We start from the raw sequence: 22,810 nt of genomic DNA, 5'->3' as shown, positions 1-22,810 counted from the left end.
ACAATATGCAATAGTTATTTTAAACAATATGTACTAGTCATTTTAAACAATATGCAATAGTTACTTTAAAAAATATGCAATAGTAATTATAAAATTTTGTTAATTGAAATTAAGTAAAACTTTATTAATTATGATTAATTAAAATTATTAAATAAGTTAAAATGGAAATTTAAATATTACAAATATGTACACAAGATAAAGTGCATCATTTATTATTCTATATATAAGCTGTATATATTAAATTTATAAATTATTTGTACATTTATATGTGTAATATAGTCATTAAGATTATGAGATTTTGAGTGTAACTTCTTGCGTTGTTTATGGTTCTTACATTCAGCAATATATAACCACCGTCTGTCGGATTATCTAAATTCTTGTATTCTTGTCGATCCCTGCATAGGCAAATAAATTTAAAATTCATATGAACATCATTATATCTAAAAAAAACATCATCAATATTCAATTTACTAAACTGATCAACTTCCAATAATTCTCGCGTGTATTGCGCGGTGTGAAGTAGCAACCGGCCTTTATTGATCGGTGTCGATTAATTAAGAGATTATAGAGATAACGATCTGTGTTAATTGATTGATTGAGTGTCGTATTTACCTAATATAGTTAACATTGAGAACAATTACTAAATCATATAGAAATTAGTTATGTATAATATGATTATTAAGTTGAAACTATTATCCTAAAGAGTATACTTAATATTGATGCATGCATAGATCATGTTTATAAAACAGAACTGTTATTATTTATTTTTTTAGAAATTATCTTTAATATGATTATTAGCGTATGATTAAGAAAATAAACATAAAATATGTAAAAGGTGTAACATCAAGTTTTCATTAATTAATATAATACACAATAAGAGAAAATTACTGGCATTCAACGGCTTTGTTACAAACACCCTTACACGTTTGTTTTTTCACACATGTAGGCAAGTTTGTAGCTTAAATTGTCATTTATATATTAAAATGTTAAAAAGATCACAATTTTCGTTATATTTATTGCTTCCCTGCTTTGATAATAAAATTTAGGGCGAACGGACCCAGGGCGAACAGGTTTTAGGGCGAACAGGATTTAGGGCGAACGGACCCGGATTCCTCATATTGTTACAACAACAACATATTTTTTAACTTCTCCAACTTATTTATACTTTCAAATTATTGCCATATTTTATTGATTTAGTTTAGATCTATAACAATTTACTAACGATATGACGGTTTATATCAATGATATGTTTATATAACAGTTTTTTTACATTGACGTCGTCACATTTTCTCTTTGCAATATCGTAGATTATATATTTTCGAATAGAGAATTTCGGATACAAAAAAGGTTTGTAATAGAGAATTTACTTGTATTTTGTATGTTGATAATTGTGTTAAATAAAAATGCTGTATAGAAAAAAAGCTCAATATTTAAGACAAGAGGCCTAATAATTGTCATGTATGCATCCATAAATTAAATGCATATTTCAGGAATGTAATTTGTTTGGAATCAAATCTGGAATTTATTCCAATAATAAAATAAGTAACATACTGATTGGTGTAATCAAGGTGTGCAAAATTACTCTCCTATTTTTTTCGCTGAAATTATTATTGTGCTTTCTCGCCAACAAAACAGCAAGTATTAAGAATTTAGTCTGACTTTTAAGAAGAGAAGATTGGCAGTGGAAACAAACGAAGACAACTTTAGGGACAAATATTTGTTACCTGGAAGTCAAATTCAGAACATAACTGAGAAAGGCAGTTGATTAATCAATAGCAACAATTAAATTGAATACTTCTAAGTATGTTTGCAAAGAGAAATATTCATGGTTATCAAATATTGAAAAGAGTAATCTAACTTGGTTTGCATCTTAAAAAACTTATAACAGCTGTCAATGGATTATGATAAATTGGTTGTTCTCAACAAAATCTTGAAGAAGCCCATTTATTCTGTGTACGGTGTATAGTGAAGTGAGTGGTGCAAAAACATGTAACAGGGGTTTTTTTGGCCCGATTTTATAGCAGAAATTTGGCTATGTTCCCAATCCCAAAAAGTATACTTTTTTCCCAAAATGTGGCCAAAAATTCCCAAATTCAAAAAAAAAATATATATATTTAAAAAAAATATATTTTTTTTTAGAAAGCAGTGTCTAATGTGTATTTTATCTCAATTTTAATGCAATTACATCTTACAAAGTGTTTTATGATTTTGTTCTTTTAATTTGGATGATTATAAAGAGTTATATCAAATTTAGTATTTCCCTATTCAGTGGACTTTTTGTGTGGAAAAAAAAGGCCAATACATTTATTTTCCCAATTTCATGAAAATGCCGATAAAATTCCCAATTCCAAAGCCATGGGCTATCTTCCCAAAAAGTGGAAAAAAAACACCTGCTGTACATGTATCATCACATAAAATTTAATTATGTTAAAATTTATTTTTCAAATAAAATTCTGTTTGAATGCAGATGGTGATTGCTATTGGTTTTGAAGGCAGTGCAAACAAGCTGGGTGTTGGCATTATTAAAGATGGCATAGTCCTGTCCAATCCAAGGGACACATACATAACTCCACCTGGCCAAGGTAAGTAAGCATTTAGCGACTTGTGGCAGAGCCATTATCTTGATTATACACATGCAAACAGTTTGAAAGAGGATATATATAATTTAAGGGTAAATATGTTCGCTGTTGATTTTTCAGCAATCCACGTATTTATAACATATGTGCCATAGAACTAAGTCTGGGAATGGCTGTTTTGCCACAAATTGGTTCAGGGGTGTAGGTCATGTTTGAGACAGAACTCTTGTAATTGGTTTTTTTCCATTGAAGAATCCCAAGGTTTTATTATTTTTGTACATTGTGGATACTAGAATTACATGTACAACAAAAAACCAGTATTCCTTTAAAAAAATTAACCATTTATGACATGTTGCTCCTGACATTAAATACGTTAAGTGTAACAGTTTATGATGGTTCAATATATAATGATATACATACAGGTATGTTACAATTTGTTGATTAACAGTTTTGTTAATAACTGATTTTTAAGCCACCTTTCAATAACATTTCAATAATATATATCAAACAACGAAAGTTTTGTAATAAAATGTTTTCTACTTCAGCATGCTAAGTATCAAAACTATTTCTGGATAATAAAAGAGAGTAGAACAATTGAAAATAAGGTCTCCTTAAGCCTGCTTATTTTCTTGCTCTCCAATTCCCCTCTCCCACAACCAGGTTTCCTTCCACGTGACACTGCCAAGCACCACCAGGCTGTTGCCCTCGATGTTCTACATAAAGCACTTGAAGAGGCAAAGCTCTGTCCCGAAGACATAGATGTGGTTTGCTATACTAAAGGTAACGGAAAACACGGATGATGAACTGATTTGAGGATTATGACATGATTTGTGGGTGAGGACATGACTTGATGGTGATGACCTGCTTTGAGGGTGATTACATGATTTGAGAGTGAGGACATGATTTGAGAGTGAGGACATGATTTTAGGGTTAGGACATGATTTGAGGTTGATTACCTGATTTTATGGCTGATGGCATGATTTGAGGGTGATGGTCTGATTTTTTTAATATCCACACATCATTAACAAGTTAATTTTATTATATAAAAACAGAAATTATTTTTTGTTTAGCTCATCTATTTTTTGAAAAAAAATTATGAGCTATTGTCATCACCTTAGCGTCTGCGTCGGCGTCCGGTTAAGTTTTGCGTTTTGGTCCACTTTTCTCAGAAAGTATCAATGCTATTGCATTCAAACTTGGTACACTTACTTACTATCATGAGGGGACTGGGCAGGCAAAGTTAGATAACTCTGGCGTGCATTTTGACAGAATTATGTGCCCTTTTTATACTTAGAAAATTGAAAATTTTGCTTAAGTTTTAAGGTCCATTTTATTCCTACAGTATCAAAGCTATTGCTTTCATACTTGCAACAACTATCATAAGGGGACTGTGCAGGCAAAGTTATGTAACTCTGACTGGAATTTTGACAGAATTATGTGCCCTTTTTATACTTAGAAAATTGAAAATTTGGTTAAGTTTTGGTCCACTTTACCCCTACAGTATTATAGATATTTCTTTCATACTTGGAACACTCGCAAACTATCATAAGGGGACAGTAAAAGGACAAGTTGCATAACTCTGGTTGTCATTTTTATGGAATTATGGCCCTTTTTTTACTTATTAACTTTGAATATATGGTTAAATTTTGTGTTTCGATCCACTTGACTTCTAAAGTATCAAGGCTATTGCTTTCAAACTTCAAATACTTTCATGCTATCATGAGGTTACTGTATCTGGCAAGTTGAATTTTACCTTGACCTTTGACAGACCTTGACTCTCAAGGTCAAATTATTCAATTTTGCTAAAATTGCCTTCACTTCTTTATTTATGAGAAGATCGTCTCACAAATGACCACCACACCCTCACACTATACCTCCCCCCACCCCACCCCCCATTTTTTTTATTTCCTTCACTTCTTTATTTATGATTAGATTTGATTGATACTTTGACAAAACAGCTCTTACCTGACATACCACATTAGACTCCACCCAAACCATCCCCCCCGCCATCCCCCCCCCCGACTCCCCCCCCCCAATTTTTTTTTTAAGATCATCTCACAAATGACCACCACACCCTCACACTATACCCCCCACCCCCACCCCCACCCCATCCCCACCCATTTTTTTTTTAAACGGTTAAAAAACACAAATATTTATTTTTATTATTTTATATTTTAAATACCGTCCAACCATCACACCCAAGAATCCCCTCCCCCCACCCCCCACCCCCCGAATTTTATTTTTTTGGCATTTTTTTCCCGCATTTTGGAAGATAATGTAATAAATGACCACACCCCCACACTATATACCCCTCTTCACTCCATCCCTCCCTCCTTTGTGATTGATATTGAGAGTCCCTTCACCTTTAAAAAGAAAAGAGATGAGCGGTCTGCACCCGCAAGGCGGTGCTCTTGTTCTAACATGATTTGATAAGTATTTGTGCATCTGAAATAAGGCTATAGTTTGCTATGCTTTGTTCTTGTTTGGAACTTCTTTTTGCATTGTTTATGAGTAGGTTTATATTGAAATGTTTGTTCTTTGTTTCATGTTAGAATTAATAATAAATCTTTATCATGAACCCCATCTGCATTCATTCCCAGGACCAGGCATGGGCGCCCCTCTCGTTTCGTCAGCATTGGTTGCCCGGACTGTTGCCCAGCTATGGAACAAACCAATAGTTGCTGTGAACCACTGCATTGGCCGTATCCTTGCATGCTCTGTAGGCAGATCAGGGCATATATTAAGACTCATTGGGTCATTGTCGACCTGAAATGGCCCATAAGTCACCCGGGGATGACTAGAAGCCGCTTCTTGTCACCCAAGGGTGACTTCAAGCCGATTTATGTCATCCTGGTGTGACTTCAAGCCGACCGGGTGACTAGAAGCGTAGCGCATTGGGTCATTGTCGACCTGAAATGGCTTGAAGTCTCCCAGGGATGACTATAAGCCGATTCTTGCCACCCTAGGGTGACTTCAAGCTGATTCATGTCACCCTGGGGTGACTTCAAGTCGACCGGGTGACTTGAATCAGCTTCTAGTCACCCCCGGTCGATAATGACCCAATGAGCTATATTAAGCCATTTGCTAGACTTCGGACTAAGAATAAACTACATTTATGATTTTATGATTGTGCACAGAATTATTTTGAACATCTTTTTACAACTAATGGGTGTTTTTGTAGGATGATTTTAGCTTTAATATTCATCAATTTGTCCGAGCCATACTACTCAGCCGTTTGCATAACTCTCAGGTTTAAGTTTATATAGAGATATGCCTTTAAAACTTCAAATCTGTGTTCAGGGTCATTGTGTTAGGTCAGTGACCAAGCTTCATGATATCTGCAGTCCCCTTACGGCAATCAGCGACCACACTTTCCGCTTTTATGATATTTTTTTGGTCAAAGTGTGTTTAAAACAAAAATTCCGTCTTAGCGGAAAGCGTTGTCCCTGATTAGCCTGTGCGGATTCATTTAGGCCAGTTTTCTCGGAACATGGTACATGTGTTCTTAACAAGTCTGTCCAGACATAGAGATGGGTCGCCTTGTGACAGGAGCTGTGAATCCCACTGTGCTGTATGTCAGTGGAGGCAACACCCAGGTATTTAGTTATAGACTTGCTCCAGAATTTTCCAAATTGTTTTTAAAAAATCAAAACAAATGATGATTTGGGGGTACAGACGAATCTGGCCCATTCACATCTTTACAAATTCGCTCACTGCATCAACTATAATTATATTAATGAAAGCTACTTTTATTGTTTGGAGCTGTATTCAGGTGTTTTTGTCCAAAGTTTTGGACATCTGTTTCATAACTTTCAGCCATGGGTTGTTTCCTTAATTTGTTTATTTTGTACCGGTAAACATTACATATTTGTTGATATTAATGTATTATCAATTTCAATTTACAAGTTATTAGAGAGAAGTTCTTTTATTGACCATAACCAACAATTATTACTTTATGCTTTTCCGCAGCTTGACTTTCAATCTTGTGCAAAAATCTTGATGTCACAATGTCAGAACAATGAAACCATTTTGAATATTTTAGCCTCGGATTAATTATACATGTACTCCATTTTATTTGCTGCATTCATTGGTGGAAGGGGGGGGGGGTTTATAGTTGCCTTATACATTTAATACATGTATTTCTTAACCATTTGTTCATATAATTCACCTTAGAGCTTACCAATTACTTGTAGTAATTACTATGTATTTACATGCTATTCAATTATCTCATTTACTGATACCTTGTAGTTTTACAATAACCAATATTTAAATTTACTTAAAACAGGGAATACGGTTCCATATTTTCACCCATGTGTGATTTTACGATAAAGAATGAAGCATTTCTTGACCTTTGTTACTCTTAGATATACAAAATATTAGTTTTCAGAGCTTGTAATGTACAAATGATGTTAATTCTGTTGTAGGTCATAGCTTATTTGCAGAAACGGTACAGAATATTTGGTGAGACTATTGATATTGCTGTTGGCAACTGTTTGGATCGATTCGCCAGAGTTCTAAAAGTAAGAGACACAAACACAGTATGAATCATTCCTTATAGTTTTAATCATTCCTAGCAGTATTAATCATTCTGTTGACTCGCAGTCTGTTCAAGTTTTATGCTGTTTGCTGCTCATCAGTAACTAAGGGTTGGAAATGAAGCCTGTAAAACTTGAATTTAGTAATAAAGGTCTTAATAAAATGAAATTTTTTAAGGGACTACAAATGCTTCAAAATACGTATCTAAGTAATAAAGGCCACAGAAGCTTTATGACTTTATAGTGGACAGGGTAGTTTCTGACCAGACTGCATAACTTTGCAGGCTGGTCTGGAGGTGCGCTGGCTGCATATGACATAAGACCTATTTTTGCAGGCTGGTCTAAAGCGACGCTGGCTGCATATGACATAAGACTCATTTTCATCAGGCATGACTCTTGTGAACTTAATTATTGCTTATACAAGAAAAAGCCCTATAAACCATTAAATCCGGTACTGATAATGTTGTGTTCTGTTTCAGTTATCCAATGACCCCAGCCCTGGATACAACATTGAACAGCTAGCTAAAAAGTAAGTAAAATTGTAAGTGCAGTTTAAGTGTACAACACCATTATTTTCATATGTTTTTATGTATGTAAAACATCTTTTTTGCATTAGGAATGTTGCTTTGATTAATGCATTTATGTACGCAGGTAGGTCACATTCAAGCTCATGCTAATGTTACAACTAGTCAGATTAAGTGGGTTTTTTGCTTTATGGCTGTAGTATCAAATAGGTTATTCTTTTTGTAGTTTTATTGAATCCAGTTTGTCATAAGACTGCAGTGTTTTTGCAGCTTGTGTGTTAGATTGTTGTTGTATTGAAGCAAGTCTGTTTGACAGCTATTTGGTCTTGACCAGTTTGTTAGATAGTTGTACTGAAGCTAGTCTGTTTGACAAATATTTGGTTGTGACCAGTCTGTTAGACGGTTGTATTGAAGCTAGTCTTCTTGACAGCTATTTGGTCGTGGCCAGTCTGTTAGCCGGTTGTATTGAAGCTAGTCTGACAGTGATTTGGTCGTGACCAGTCTGTTAGACGGTTGTATTGAAGCTAGTCTGTTTGACAGCTTTTTGGTCATAACCAGTCTGTTTGACAGTTAGTTGGTCATAACCAGTCTGTTTGACAGCTATTTGGTCAAAACCAGTCTGTTAGACAGCTATTTGGTCATAACCAGTCTGTTAGACAGCTATTTGGTAGTGACCAGTCTGTTAGACAGTTGTATTGAAGCTAGTCTGTTTGACAGCTATTTGGTCATAACCAGTCTGTTTGACAGCAATTTGGTCATAACCAGTCAGTTTGACAGCTATTTGGTCATAACCAGTCTGTTTGACAGCTATTTGTTCATAACCAGTCTGTTTGACAGTTATTTGGTCATAACCAGTCTGTTAAACAGCTGTTTGGTCATAGCCAGTCTGTTTGACAGCTATTTGGTCATAACCAGTCTGTTTGACAGCTATTTGGTCATAACCAGTCTGTTAGACAGCTACTTGGTAGTGACCAGTCAGTTAGACAACAGATGCATGTTGGCCATTATGTTATGCTTAAATGTTTTGATTGCAGGGGTATGTTAAACACAGTTGTAATGCAATCAGTCTGCTGTTGCTTCAAGCGCAAGTACATTAATCCACAATTTTGGAGCTGGTCTATTAGATTGCAATTTTCTTGCAGGCAATCTGTTATTACATAGATTTGTTGCAGTCATTCTGTGTTCAATTTGTGTTCAGGCCATTCTGTTAGACCACATTTGTGTTCAGGTCATTCTGTTAGACCACATTTGTGTTTAGGCCATTCTTTTATACCACACTTTATGTTGCAGCCAGTCTGTTATACATCAGTAATGTTGCAGCGAGTATATACGACTTTATGAAATGATTTCAATTGCAATTATTCTACTAGACTACAATTTTGTTATTATAAGTCTTTACAATGCAATTCTGTAACAGTCAAATTTTAGTCCTAGTCCTCATCTGTTTGCTGCCCTTTTGTTTAGACACATATTTGTTTAAAGTACAGTCATTTTTTCCCCAAATTACAGCCTCTTACAAGTTGTTTCCTAATGGCAGCCTCTTACAAGTTGTTTCCTAATGGCAGCCTCTTACAAATGGTTTCCCAATGGCAGCCTCTTACAAGTTGTTTCCTAATGGCAGCCTCTTACAAGTTGTTTCCCAATGGCAGCCTCTTACAAGTTGTTTCCCAATGGCAGCCTCTTACAAGTTGTTTCCCAATGGCAGCCTCTTACAAGTTGTTTCCCAATGGCAAAACGTAATATTTTTTCCCAATAAGCTGTCCAAAATTTTCCCAAAAAGTTGCCAAAATTTTCCAACAGTTGGTTTATTGAGTTTATTGTAAAGTGATATAATTCTGTAGCACTTATTTTATAATGTATATTATATAAATTTACATAAATAAAATGTGTTGGAAAAAAAATAATTTAAATAAGCAGTAAAACATTTTCTAAGAAATAATTGGAATACTGTTTGTTATTATAATATGAATATCTTTTCATGTTTCCCAATAACATGGCTAATCATGCTATGTTTCCCAGTCCAAAAGGCGCAGGCTGTAAAATATTAAGCAAAATCACTGAAATAACTCTGTTGGTACTGTTTCCTTGCAGGGGTACCAAGTTTCTGGAGCTGCCCTATGCAGTGAAGGGTATGGACGTCTCATTCTCAGGGCTGCTTTCTTACATTGAGGTAGGCTTTAAAATGCTCTGAAATTGCAAACAGAAATATTCATGTATTCATGTTTTTCAAAATAAAAACTTTTGGGTAGTGTCATCAGGGTGTAAAAATTAAAACTGATAGGTAGTTGCTTTGAAATTGCAGTTGATTGAAATATGGATTTGAATAAGATTCTGATTTGAAAAACCTCAAAAAAATAATTTATTATTACACTTTAATATATTTATAATATACATCACCAGCTCAAATAAGTGAACAGTTTTCACATATTTGACAAATATCCTCACATTAATTTGTCAGCTACGCTCAAGGGCAAATAACACAGGTCCCAGTGGTGTAGTCAATATGGTGTCCACGTAGCAATCAGGAGGTCACAGGTCCCAGTGGTGTAGTCGATATGGTGTCCACGTAGCAATCGGGAGGTCACAGGGTAGATCCTCACTGTGGGAGGGTTCTTTAGATTTCCCATAGGCTCCAAGTACTGGTTCTAAGCTCAGGAGATGGACTCGAAAGCGTTTCAAATAAGCCTTATTAAGCTTTCTATGCAATCGAGCTAAAATAAATAGGTTTAAACTTAATCAGGAATGTGTGGACTTCACATCTAAAATTCCTGGTGATGTCAATTAAATTACAAGTTTCAATGTGATTGTTTGAGAAACATGAAAGAATTGCCCCACAAACTGATGTGGACTGATAGAAGGACGGACCACGGACTGAGAAACAAACCAATCAACAGAGTGACTTCTTTTGGGTGTTAAATAATTAAAGCTTAAACTTACTTCCTTGTGGCTTTCTGGTAAGCGCAGTAGTCTGCACTCCAACTTCCTCCACAACATGAGACCACACCATGATTGAAAATCTTTCATTAACAGCTAAATAGCTGGAGATGGCAACTTTAACTCAAATTCGCAAACAATTCCATGCGTTGAGTTAGTTAACCCTTTACCATTTAGATAAGTATTTTCACACATTTTAGTCTCTTGGAAAGATAAATTCAATTTTATTTAAGACCTTTCTTACTAGATTCAAGTTTTTAAGGCTTCATCTCCAAACCTTAGATACTGATGAGCAGCAAATAGCATAAAACCTGAACAGACTGCGAGTTCCTCGCAGGCTGTTCTTGTTTTATGCTGTTTGCCATTTTCACTTTGCTTCTGAGTGGGAAAGAGTTAATTAAATAGGAATGCTGGGTCACACTACGAGTCCGCACATAATGCAGCCACAGGTGAGGAAGCCCCTCATAAACTTCAAGATACGTACACACTCCCACGCAGAAGCAAAGTGAACATGGCTTTATGCAACCAGCATAAAACCAGAACGGCCTGCAAATTACTCGCAGTCTATACAGGTTTAATACTGTTTTCCGCTCATCAGTATCATAGGCTGACAAATGAAGCCTTTCAAACTTGAAACAACGAAGAAAGGTCTAAAATTTAATTTGATTTTCTGTTTTAACTCTTTCAGTGCTGGAACCGAATTTTGAAGGCCTTTGCTGACGGTTTTGATCCCGATGAGACACCACAGAATGTGGCGTCTCATCAGGATCCAAACTGTTTGCTATTCTGATAGTATTCTTTGGAAAAAGTCAAAGAAAATGCTAAATTTAGAAATTCAACAGACAACATTTTAGCAGACGAAAAATTTCCCAGCATGCAAAGGGCTAATATTGGCGTGTATGTGGCAGGAGAAGGCTTCAAATCTGATGGAGAGGGGAGAGTATCTGTGCATACTGGGATATTTGTCTTCTGCTTAAATGTCCTCTGCTGAATTTATAAAATTAGCATTTTCTTCGATTTTTTTCAAAGAACACTATCAGAATAGCAAAAGAGTTTGGATCCTGATGAGACGCCACACAATGTGGCGTCTCATCTGGATCCAAACTGTTTGCAAAGGCCTTCAAAATTTGGTTCCAGCACTAAAAGAGCTAATATTGGCGTATATGTGGCAGGAGAAGGCTCCTGATTTGATGGAGAGAGGAGAGTACACAGCCGAGGACCTGTGCTTCTCGCTACAGGAGACCGTGTTTGCTATGCTGATCGAGATCACTGAGCGGGCCATGGCTCACTGCGGCTCACAGGAGGTCCTCATTGTGGGCGGTGTGGGATGTACGTGTGGTTTGTCTAGGGCTAGGATGATTATGTGTTTGCATCAACAGTGCAGTTACTGGTTACATAACACATATTAACCCTTTCCCTTTCAGAAACAAAGTGAAAATGGCTATGTGCAAACAGCATAAAACCAGAACAGCCTGCGAGTAACTCGCAGTCTTTCCATGTGATTATCACATGTAAGCTTTGCAGTTATAGCTCACCAGAACACAAAGTGTTCATATTTAGCTATTTTTGTTCACCCTTTGTTCACCCTTTGTCTGGCAATGTGTTATGTCAACTTAAAGTTCCTTATCGCACTAGAGCCTTGAGAGACCACATGTTTGTCCGATTTTGAATATTTCTCTTCAACATATCTAGGCGGAGTTGAACCAGTGTCATATGTGTCCATAAACTAGGTCACCAGGTCCTCTGAAACTCCAGGCCGGAATGTTTTTGTGTGTTATGTAACATACTATGGTGGTCTTTTAAATCATAAAACTGGCTACGAACATTTGATCGAATGATACCTCGGATGGTTTCTTAAATGGTTATGGAAACATCGCAAACAACTCAAAACCGATTAGTCCCTTGGGTCTCATCTGAGCATTGTATGACATGAGCCCCATTCTGGATAAACATGCTTAATTGATATGCGTAACGTGTGGTCCTAGATGAGCCTGTGCAGTTCACACAGGCTAATCAGGTACAACACTTGTATTGGGATATTCTGTTTACACGAAGTCATTTCTTAACAGAAATTGAATTTTTTTGGTCGCAAAGTGTCTTCCCTGATTAGCCTTAGCTGACTGCACAGGCTAATCTGGGAGGACTTTTTGGGCTCATGCATTAAGCCCAGTTTTCGCAAAGCAAGACTTAAATATAGAAGCATACTTTCAGGTAATGAACGCCTTCAAGAAATGATGGCAATCATGGCCAAAGAGAGAGGAGCCACATTATATGCCACCGATGAGCGGTAAGCACTTTATACACTTACATATTTGCATGGTTGTGGTAAAACTGGGCATAATGCATGTGCGTAAAGTGTCATCCCAGATTAGCCTGTGCAGTTGGCTAATACTAATCAGGATTAGCCTGTGTAGTCAACTCATGCTAATCAGGGACAAAACTTTCTGTCTAAACTGGATTTTCGTTTAAAAATGACTTTCTATAAAGGAAATTTTTATAAATGCAGAAGGTATCGTTTTTTTGTTGATGTATACAATTTGGTATCCCAAGGTTCTGCATTGACAACGGAGCCATGATTGCCCAGGCAGGGGCACTGATGTACCAGTCCGGACAGACCACTCCCCTGGAGCAGACCACGTGTACACAGAGGTACAGAAACAGCAATTATGATGGAGCATTCTGAAAAAATTGGGCATAATGCATGTGCGTAAAGTGTCGTCCTAGCTAATCAGGGACGACATTTTCCTCTTTTATGACATTTTTGTTAAAATGAAGTCTCTTCTTAACAAAAATCCAATTTAGGCGGAAAGTGTCGTCCCTGATTAGCCTGTGCGGAGTTCACAGGCTAATCTGGGACGACACTTTAGGCACATGCATTATGCCCAGTTTCTCAGAACACGACTCATAATGGAGAGTCGCTCTGGGAAAATGACGCTTAATGCATGTGCGTTGAGTGTCTCAGATATGCATTACAGTCTGCACAGGCTATTAGGGATGACACTTTCCACTTGAACTGGATTTTTGCTGAGAAGAGACTTTCTGTAATGAAAAATACCATAAAAGCAGAAAGTGTCGTCCCTGATAAGCCTGTGCGGACTGCACAGGCCAATCTGGGATGAAACTTTACACAAATGCATTAACCAGTGTTTTCCATAGTTAGGCTCTTATTATGTCTTTGTTGTTACACTTAAATGTAAGTGCGTTAAAAAATAGCGGTAATTGTAGTCATAACAAAACGACTGATAAAGCTAATACCTAATTAAAGAGAACATATTCACAGGTTTTCAAAATGACAATTTTTCAACCTATTTGTCGAAAAACAAATAAAGGGCCATTATAAATCAGGGAGCGAATACATCTTATGAATACGTGTACAATCAAATCTGACTTAATGGGCACCTGCGAACAAGGGTCACATGTCGACAACTGTCATTCTGGATTCCCTTTACAAAAATCCTTATATATTACACCGGAGAATGTATACAAACGCATTTAAAAAGCGTTTTTATCATATTATAGTCAAAGTGTGGTCGCGTTGTGCAAGTTATTTGTAAAACTAATCGTCTCCAGCAAATGTAATTCTATCTATTATAATGTTCAACACCTTATGATCATGAAAATTACCGTATTAGAATCAGGTTATTATCTCTGATGAAAATATTTGGTGGTATATTATCCTATTACAATGTATTCGTGGTTATACACAATTATTGTGTACAAAATTATTGATAATGATCGAGTTTATTTTAGATAAAGTATTGGGCGTGGTTTCCGAATTATAGATTTCGCGAAACCTCACGGGCTTGAAAAGACACCTAACCCATCATCTTTGCCCTATTTTAACGCCATTGACTTATTAAAAGTAGTTACTATAAAATGTTCATGTTATTCAATAATTGAGATTGTTGTTTATTTCTAGATTCCGAACAGATGAAGTTGAAGTGACCTGGAGGGACTGACACAATATGCAGTGCTCAATTGGTTTTGATAAAACTTGATTTTTTAATGACCCAAGCGAATGAAACCTGATGAGAAAGTCATTGACGTTGAAACTGGACGTCAGAATTTAAACTATATATAATTATATGCCTAGCGTATAGAAAAGCGGCATTGGCAAACAGCAAAGACCCAGATGAGACGCCGCATGATGCAGCGTCGCATCTGGGTCTGTGATGTTTGCTTAAACGATTTTCTGTAAGAAATATTCTAAATATTGAAATAAATATACTAGAAATCCCTAATTTCGGAAATAAATTGATCCAAATTAGAAGGATGGGAAATTACATTAGGCATAAATGGGTTAAACAGAGTTTTGAAACTGTTAAAACCAAAATACCGTGCGTATGGCAGTGGCCTTGACCTGTGACTGTTTGATCTCTTGACACGTCATTGCCTTTAAAGGGCATTGTTTATATAATGTTTACATAAGAATCTCTTTCTTGGAAAACTCGGCATTATGCATGTGCGTAAAGTGTCGTCCCAGATTAGCCTGTGCAATCCGCTAATAAGGGATGACACTTTCTGCCTAAACTGCATTTTGCTAAGAAGATACTTTCTTTAATCGTAAAATATCATAAAAGCGGAAAGTGTTGTCCTTGATTAGCCTGTGCGGACTGCACAGGCTTATCCAGGATGACACTTTATGCACATGCATTTAACCCACTTTTAACCCACTTTTCCTAGAACTGGGCTCAGATGACTGAAGGAGTTGAATCTTCTTCACTGGCCACGAGTACTTGTAAACATTATGAAATATTTAATATAGGATTAAACTCACATGTCCGATACCTTGTACATGCAGAAGACAGCAACAACTGTAAATGAGATGTTTTAATACAAATACTATATGTATGTTTTGTTGAAATTTGTTTATTTGCCCCTGTATTATGCAACACCCAATTATAAAACTATCCACAATAAAAAAAGATTCCAAATACAAATGGGTAAACCAAAAAACAACTTGTATTGTTAAAACATAATCGTTCCTGTTCGGTTGATTTAACTCATACATACATCAATCTATTCGAAAATAAAGACGAATTAATTATATTACGTTAACCTCATTCGACATATAATGTGTAAATAAATATAATATACAAAGCAAATTTAAAAGGCGTATTATAACGATAAAGTAACGTGTTAAACTTTAAAACTAAAATAGCATCATTCCATTATGGTTGCGCTGAACGAAAGATGTGACGACGAGTTCGGGGTTAAACTATTCGCCACATGCTGCGCCATGGCCGCAGTCACGACATCCCCAAACTTAATGTTCTTGCTGTTTCGTCGGTTTTGCTCATTGATTTTCTCTGCTCGCTGCTGGTTTAACGACTCCACAATCTGACTCAGGCGCCTGGCCTTGTCTCCCACGGTTTTCTTCTCCCCCGCCGTCGGACTCTTCTTCTTGCCATCTTTGCTCGCCCCCTTCTCGTTCCCCGCTTTTCGCCTGTCCTCTTTGCCCACGGTCACGTTCCTCTCCCCCGCGCCAAGATTAGCGGTATTCTCGTTGCCCACAGACTTGCGCCTTTCACCGGCGCTAATATTGGCGGCGACGGCCGTCGCGGTTTGTCCGCCTTTCTCGTGGTGGCTACGCTTATCAGTTACCGGCAGTAACCGGAACTTGCTCTCGATTTTATGACTCGTTTCCTCCAGGACCGCGTTCAGTCCGGTGTTGGTCATGCGGCGCGTGATATTTGCATTCATTCGGGACGACCTCGGCTTCGGGTATACCATCGTGCATCCATCCGAGAGAGAGAACTGAATTTTCATCGTACTTTCGTCTGCAATGTTTGAAGATCGAATACCAAAAAGAACGACACATATTTGTATAACATTGCACTTTTACAATTCAGTCACGTTTCGTTTGTTCATATAATTCGTTTTGTTTAAAATATGGTTAACATTTTATTTCATGAAAACGTTTAAAGGATTATTTTCTAGACAAGCATAGAGATAACAACAATGTTGTAGCGGACAGCCAACGCACGATTTGTATCGGCACTAAATAGTCTTATAGTTTGAATGATAAACCTCATTTTATTTATTATGCCCCCCTTCGAAGAAGAGGGGGTATATTGCTTTGCACATGTCTGTCGGTCGGTCGGTCCGTCCACCAGGTGGTTTCCGGATGATAACTCAAGAACGCTTGGGGCTAGGATCATGAAACTTTATAGGTACATTGATCATGACTCGCGAATGACCCCTATTGATTTTCAGGTCACTAGGTCAAAGGTCAAGGTCACGGTGACCCGAAATAGTAAAATGGTTTCCGGATGATAACTCAAGAACGCTTATGCCAAGGATCATGAAACTTGATAGGTAGATTGACCATGACTCGCAGATGACCCCTTTTGATTTTCAGGTCACTAGGTCAAAGGTCAAGGTCACGGTGACCCGAAATAGTAAAATGGTTTCCGGATGATAACTCAAGAACGCTAATGCCTAGGATCATGAAACTTGATAGGTAGATTGATCATGACTCACAGATGACATCTATTGATTGTCAGGTCACTAGGTCAAAGGTCAAGGTCACGGTGACCCGAGATAGTAAAATGGTTTCCGGATGATAACTCAAGAACACTTATGCCTAGGATTATGAAGCTTCACAGGTACATTGATCATGACTCACAGATGACCCCTATTGATTTTCAGGTCACTAGGTCAAAGGTCAAGGTCATGGTGACCGGAAATAGTAAAATGGTTTCCGGATTATATCTCAAGAACGCTTATGCCTAGGATCATGAAACTTCATAGGAACATTGATCATAACTGGCAGATGACCCCTATTGTTTTCCAGGTCACTGAGCCAAAGGTCAAGGTCACAGTGACAAAAAACATATTCACACAATGGCTGTCACTACAACTGAGAGCCCATATGGGGGCATGCATGTTTTACAAACAGCCCTTGTTATACTTATTTCAGCATTTACGCATTTTTAACCAGTAAATACTCCACCAACACAAGTTGTTTCATACACAAACTACCGGGGAAAAATCCCAACGAATTGTGCAATTTATAAACATATGAGTCCCGAACAGGGAAAACTGGGCATAATGCATGTGCGTAAAGTGTCGTCCCAGATTAGCCTAAGCAGTCCGCACAGGCTTATCAGGGACAAAGCATTCTGTCTAAATTGGATTGTTGCTAAGAAGAGACTTCATTTAAACGAAAAATGTTATAAAAGCGGAGTCCCTGATTAGCCTGTGCATACTGCACATGCATTATGCCCAGTTTTCTCAGAACGCGACTCAAATGTTAGCATCTAAGTCGATGTGAGGTGCGTTATAACTTGTCTCCATTGCATATTGAGAAAATGGACATGTTTATACAAGTTCAAGTTTCCACTACCGTGCACAGGTGTCGAAGCAATTGACCAACAACAATTGGACATATTGAGTGGCTTAATTTAAACCAGCACCACAGTACACTCTTGCGTGATATAAGGAAATGAAACTACCCGCAACGTAACATTAAATAATTAAACAACGCAGTATGTCGAATATTAGTTAAATGGCTTTTACGAATGCTTAATTGGTCGTTGTAGGCTCAGGTACTGCTTAAGAGTACCACGGTTACTCAAGTATACTACAATGTACCCCGGATACGAAAAATACGCTTACAGGCACACACCCATTCTCTATTTTCCGTACCAGGGTACTTGAAAGTATACTTGAGAGTACTTGGGGTACTTTTAAGTAGTACCTGAATAGAAAATGACCAATGGAGCCTTACTAAAACCTCGCGGTGTGATACGGGATCTGTTAAGCCACTTATGTCTAGCATCTAGAAAAAAAGGCCTAGGCAAACAACGTAGAGCCAGATGAGACGCCGTCTGATGCGGCGTCTCATCAGGGCCTGCGCTGTGTGCTTTAAGGAATTTCTGTAAGAAATATTTTAAATATAGAAAAAAAATATACTAGACATCCCTAATTCTGGCAATAAATTGATCCAATTCAGAAGGATGGGAGAGTTCACAAGGCATAAATGGTTTAATTAATCAATATCGGGTGAAAGCGGGTCTGTAAGAAACCTTGTAAGGTGACCTGACTTTTAAGGTCAATAAATAAAGAGTACTGTGTACGAGGAAATATGCAGTCATACCCATAGTCGCGGATTGGGTCGTCTTGATGTCAGCCTCGGTGATTTTTGTGTAGTCTGGCATCGGAAGGTTCTTGTGCGGGGTGCTCGTAACGCGCCCGTTGTACGGGCGCAAGAACGTCTCCACGAAGTCTTCGGGAATGTCACCTTTCATCCACTCCTCGGTGAACCTGCACGAGCCGTTTTAGATTTACAAGTATTACCGTCTGTGCGTATTTTCGTGTTGTTGTTGTTGTTTCGGCATAGCTGTCTTAGTTCACTTTTTATATAGCCGCTTGCGATAATTTATTTATCGGACATATTGAACGACAATCCAATTACTTTAGTTACAATTAAATTACTTAATTTAGGGAATGCACACGCAATGCATTTTGTGAACGTTTATCAATAAAGGTTCTAGACTTTGAGGAATAGAAGTTAAAAAATTGTTTAACTTAAACAGTTAAAATAAAATAAGTATGTTTCTATAACTCGCGCTTCTAGAAACGATTATAATGTTGCATACAATTTTATGTTCTCTTTTTTGCGCAGTTCACAAATGTAACATGGCATTCATTTCAGTGAACAGTTTTTCCAAGTTGAGTGCGTTTGTATTCACATCATGTTTTGGTAACCGTTTACCATGGATAGAACAGAAGCAATGCCACTTTCACGAGATAACGACTAACAAACGAACGGAAATGATCAGTTATTTAATCAAATGATGGCAATTAAAAAGTTCGTGAATTTCCTAATTTAAGTTAGAAATATGAAGTCAAAGATATATTTCCAACGAATTTGTGAAGATTATTTTTTAAGAAATCTACATTTTGATGTATGATAAGAATATAGTAATATGTACAGTATTAAATAAGTAAACATTTCGCTTTGATTGCCATTTTTTTTAATTCCGATAATATAGGAATGTACACTTAAATAAGAATATATAAAAATAGTTTAACGTATATGAATCTTTAATTAAAAAAAAATAGGTGAACATATAATTAAAAAGAACTATGAACGTACAATTAAATAAGAATATTTGAAACAAAAATAATAAGAAAAATATCTTTGGAAATGTACATATATAGGGGCAGTATATGAATCTTTAATAAAAAAAATATGTGAACGTATAATATAAAAAAAGAACTATGAACGTACAATTAAATAAGTATATTCGAAAAAAAAACATAATAAATACAATATCTTTGGAAATGCCCACATATAGGGACAGTAATTTTAATAGCGTATATGCGTGAGATAGACAATATAAATGCATAAAAAAGTAAAATTTCAAAATTCTGTTACAGTATTTATTGAAATTACTTTTATCTGTAATATAAGAAACCAATAGTTCAAAATTAAATATAAAGGCTAATTTCCTATACGATTTGTTTTCTTTGAATCTGTCTTCGAAATATGCATCCAAACTTAAAACATAAAAGTGAGGGAACATGCCTTCATGTCATTAAGTGTCGAAAAAAATGTCAACATATAGTTAATTTTGCATATTTGAAGTATATATAACAGTTGATTAGCACGATTTTTTAGTAAAACGTCCTTATAAAGAAAACAGATAAGATGTCCAGCTACAGAAATATACCATATTGATGATGATTTACAAAACTTAGTTTTTAACAATTTTACAGGCCATATAAAGCTGCTTCGTGAACCTAGTCCTTTAGCTTAGTGTAAGTCGTTCCACGAGCATGAATGAACTGTGCATTAGACGAGAAGGACTTCAATTAAGACGTAAGTTTAGGTCATTATTGTTTAATTAATTTAATTTGTTTACTAAGTTGTCATAACGATATTGAAAAATAACTAAAGGGGATAATTATGAATGTTAACCATTATGAAAAACTGATGCTTTTACGCTACGCGTCAACGAAACGCTTATGGGTGATTGATGTTTGAACACAATGCTTATGCATGACCGACGTTTCAAAACGCTTTACCTAACGAATTGAATACGATACTTCGTGAACATATAAAGAATAGTGACATCATCGTGTGTTTCTCTGAAAGTGAAACACGTGAACCTTATTGTTGGTTGACAAAAAACACGCTAGAAAATTTTAGGAAAGATATAAAATGACACGACACTGTACAAAATACCAACGACGTGAAATACTATGGGGTCGATGCAATTGTTCAACTATTTGACGTGCATAGTAAACGCATCCGGAAGTTGAAACGGAAATGACAGGCGAATGTCGTTGTTTTCCCGATAGAAAAATTACATAGAAAATTAAAGCAACAATGAGATTCATATTTAAACGCGTAATGCCCTTTTTATACAAATTCGAAGAGCGACGGACTACCTGGAAAGAGAATTCCCGGGGACAATAAATAAAATCGTCTTCTTGATCAGTTTCCTCATTCACCAAACATTTCTTATATTTCGAAATATATAAAAAGAGTAAGAAACTAAAAAATAATATGTAGGTTTCAAATGGTAAGCATGTTTTTAAGAAAAAGTTCTTCATGCAGAATGATAGAGGTGGTTAATGAAAGGTTTGACTCAAAATTAAAGCAATTCTTGACTATTCCAATTGAAAGAACATTCTTTATTCATTCATATTAGTCCACAATAGCTGACTTACCTCTTATAGTAGTGATAAAGGATGGGAAAAAGAAGGATGACGGCATCGTGAAACAGACCGCGAGAGGGCCCTTTACTGTTCAGGCTGGACACAATGTTGTTCGCAAGGTCGGACGGGATGTTTATCTAATACGATATATTTACATCAAAATGTTTGTCATTTTGTTAGAAACAAGGCAATTTGAAAGTGGGTTCAAAATTCAAAGTCATCATGTACTGATATATATATATAATCTAATTCAATAGAAATTTATACATGTATATACCGTAATCAACTCAAATGTAAAAAAATGATAATAAATTCCAGAAGCAAGAGACATTAATATTAGCCTGTGGTGGACTTCAAGGGCTAATCTGTAACGAAACCTCGTTAGTTCCAAACCGTCATACAGAGAAATAACTAGTTAGAATGAAATATTTAAGCCGCGCTATGGGAAAACGTGGCTTAATGCACGTTCTTAAATATTCGTCCCATGTGGGACTTTGCATTCCGCACAGACTAAGTAGAGGCGACGTTTTCCGACTTGATCTTCGCATATAAGATATCTTGCTAAAAAAACACCATTAAAACGGAAAGTGTCGTCCCTGATAAGCCTGTGCGAACAATATAGGCTAATATTGAACGACACTTAACGAACATGCATTATGCCCCGTTTTCCAGAACGAAGCTCGTTAGTTTGTTTTATGGCGGTCGCCACTTCCAGTACCTGCACTTTCGGCGGCACTTCGGAGAGCAGGAAACATGCGATGATGGAGCGGGCCTTATCCGACATAAACTCCGTGTCCAGTTCGGACACACTTCCCTTGCTGACCGCGGTGTCCACTATTTGCTGATACCTGCGGGGGAGTTAAGCTTAATTGGTTATTGTCGGCTAAAATTACCCCGGGTAGTTCTTAGTATACTACAACCTAGCCAGGTAACGGAAATGCGTCCAAAGGCACCCGGCCATACCCTGGGGTACTTTTAAGGTTACAGCATACTAACTACTTGTGGTGTTCATTGCTATACCCTCTAAAAAATGGATCGTCATTTATTTGAGGACACAATTCTCTGTATGGGCACTTTCCATGACTTTATTTTTTAATATTACTGAGTGCATGCGGTAGGGAAAACACTGTTGTATACTAGTACTACAAACTCAGTGTTTTGCTTTTAGGTTGGAGATTACATGAGACTTTGACAGATGGCGGGAAACCATCTTCAACTGGAGAGAAGCCGGTAAAAAGATGGCCTTAAAACAGTGACCGTTGATTCGCGTTCTTTCTTACATACTGGATGACCTATCTTTTTTATTGTTTAAATCAATTCGGCTTGGAATGCTCTTAAAGAAAATGTATGGTTATGCGGCTGTTTACGCGCAAAAACGTTGACTTTATTTTTTGTTAAAGTTATTGCTTCCACATTGAATTTGTTAAGGAAATCTTTCAGTATATTGTGACCTTTAAATATATTGTCCGTACCCTGCATAATTTGTGGTATACATAAGAGTGACCGGGGTACTTTAAAGTAGAACCTGAGCAGACAAAGACTAATCGAGCTTTCTAAACCCAATATTGCG

At 36.7% G+C, this 22,810-nt stretch overlaps 2 protein-coding genes and 1 pseudogene across 4 annotated transcripts in view; 2 read left to right on the top strand and 1 right to left on the bottom strand.

Annotated features, from left to right (window-relative positions):
* Window positions 1–22,810, top strand: part of LOC127882000 (zinc finger protein 737-like) — a 259,848-nt pseudogene that overhangs the window by 142,538 nt on the left and 94,500 nt on the right.
* LOC127882010 (probable tRNA N6-adenosine threonylcarbamoyltransferase) lies at window positions 1,206–15,420 on the top strand. 2 transcript variants are annotated; one of them, XM_052430381.1, is made up of 12 exons: window positions 1,206–1,347; window positions 2,468–2,582; window positions 3,237–3,356; window positions 5,177–5,278; window positions 6,099–6,172; window positions 7,001–7,096; window positions 7,591–7,640; window positions 9,727–9,805; window positions 11,742–11,898; window positions 12,781–12,856; window positions 13,120–13,218; window positions 14,489–15,420. In XM_052430381.1, the coding sequence occupies exons 2-12, from the start codon at window positions 2,468–2,470 to the stop codon at window positions 14,526–14,528; spliced, it is 1,008 nt and encodes a 335-aa protein (XP_052286341.1). In that variant the 5' UTR covers window positions 1,206–1,347; the 3' UTR covers window positions 14,529–15,420. The 2 variants fall into 2 exon arrangements, with proteins under 2 accessions (XP_052286341.1, XP_052286342.1); XM_052430382.1 differs by lacking the exon at window positions 3,237–3,356.
* The window catches only part of LOC127881994 (uncharacterized), a 51,132-nt gene continuing 43,740 nt past the window's right edge, over window positions 15,419–22,810 (bottom strand). For both annotated transcript variants that reach the window (XM_052430328.1, XM_052430329.1), the window contains exons 19-22: window positions 21,959–22,088; window positions 21,253–21,377; window positions 18,671–18,837; window positions 15,419–16,349 (exon numbers count right to left, since the gene is read on the bottom strand). In XM_052430328.1, coding sequence (XP_052286288.1) covers window positions 15,733–16,349; window positions 18,671–18,837; window positions 21,253–21,377; window positions 21,959–22,088 — 1,039 coding nt within the window. In that variant the 3' untranslated portion in view covers window positions 15,419–15,732. The remainder of the gene's footprint in view (window positions 16,350–18,670; window positions 18,838–21,252; window positions 21,378–21,958; window positions 22,089–22,810) is intronic.

Source organism: Dreissena polymorpha, chromosome 5 (genome assembly GCF_020536995.1).
Source record: "Dreissena polymorpha isolate Duluth1 chromosome 5, UMN_Dpol_1.0, whole genome shotgun sequence".
NCBI lineage: Eukaryota > Metazoa > Mollusca > Bivalvia > Myida > Dreissenidae > Dreissena > Dreissena polymorpha.
Note: the sequence above shows the minus strand (reverse complement) of the source record. Positions and strands in the feature narration are given on the sequence as shown.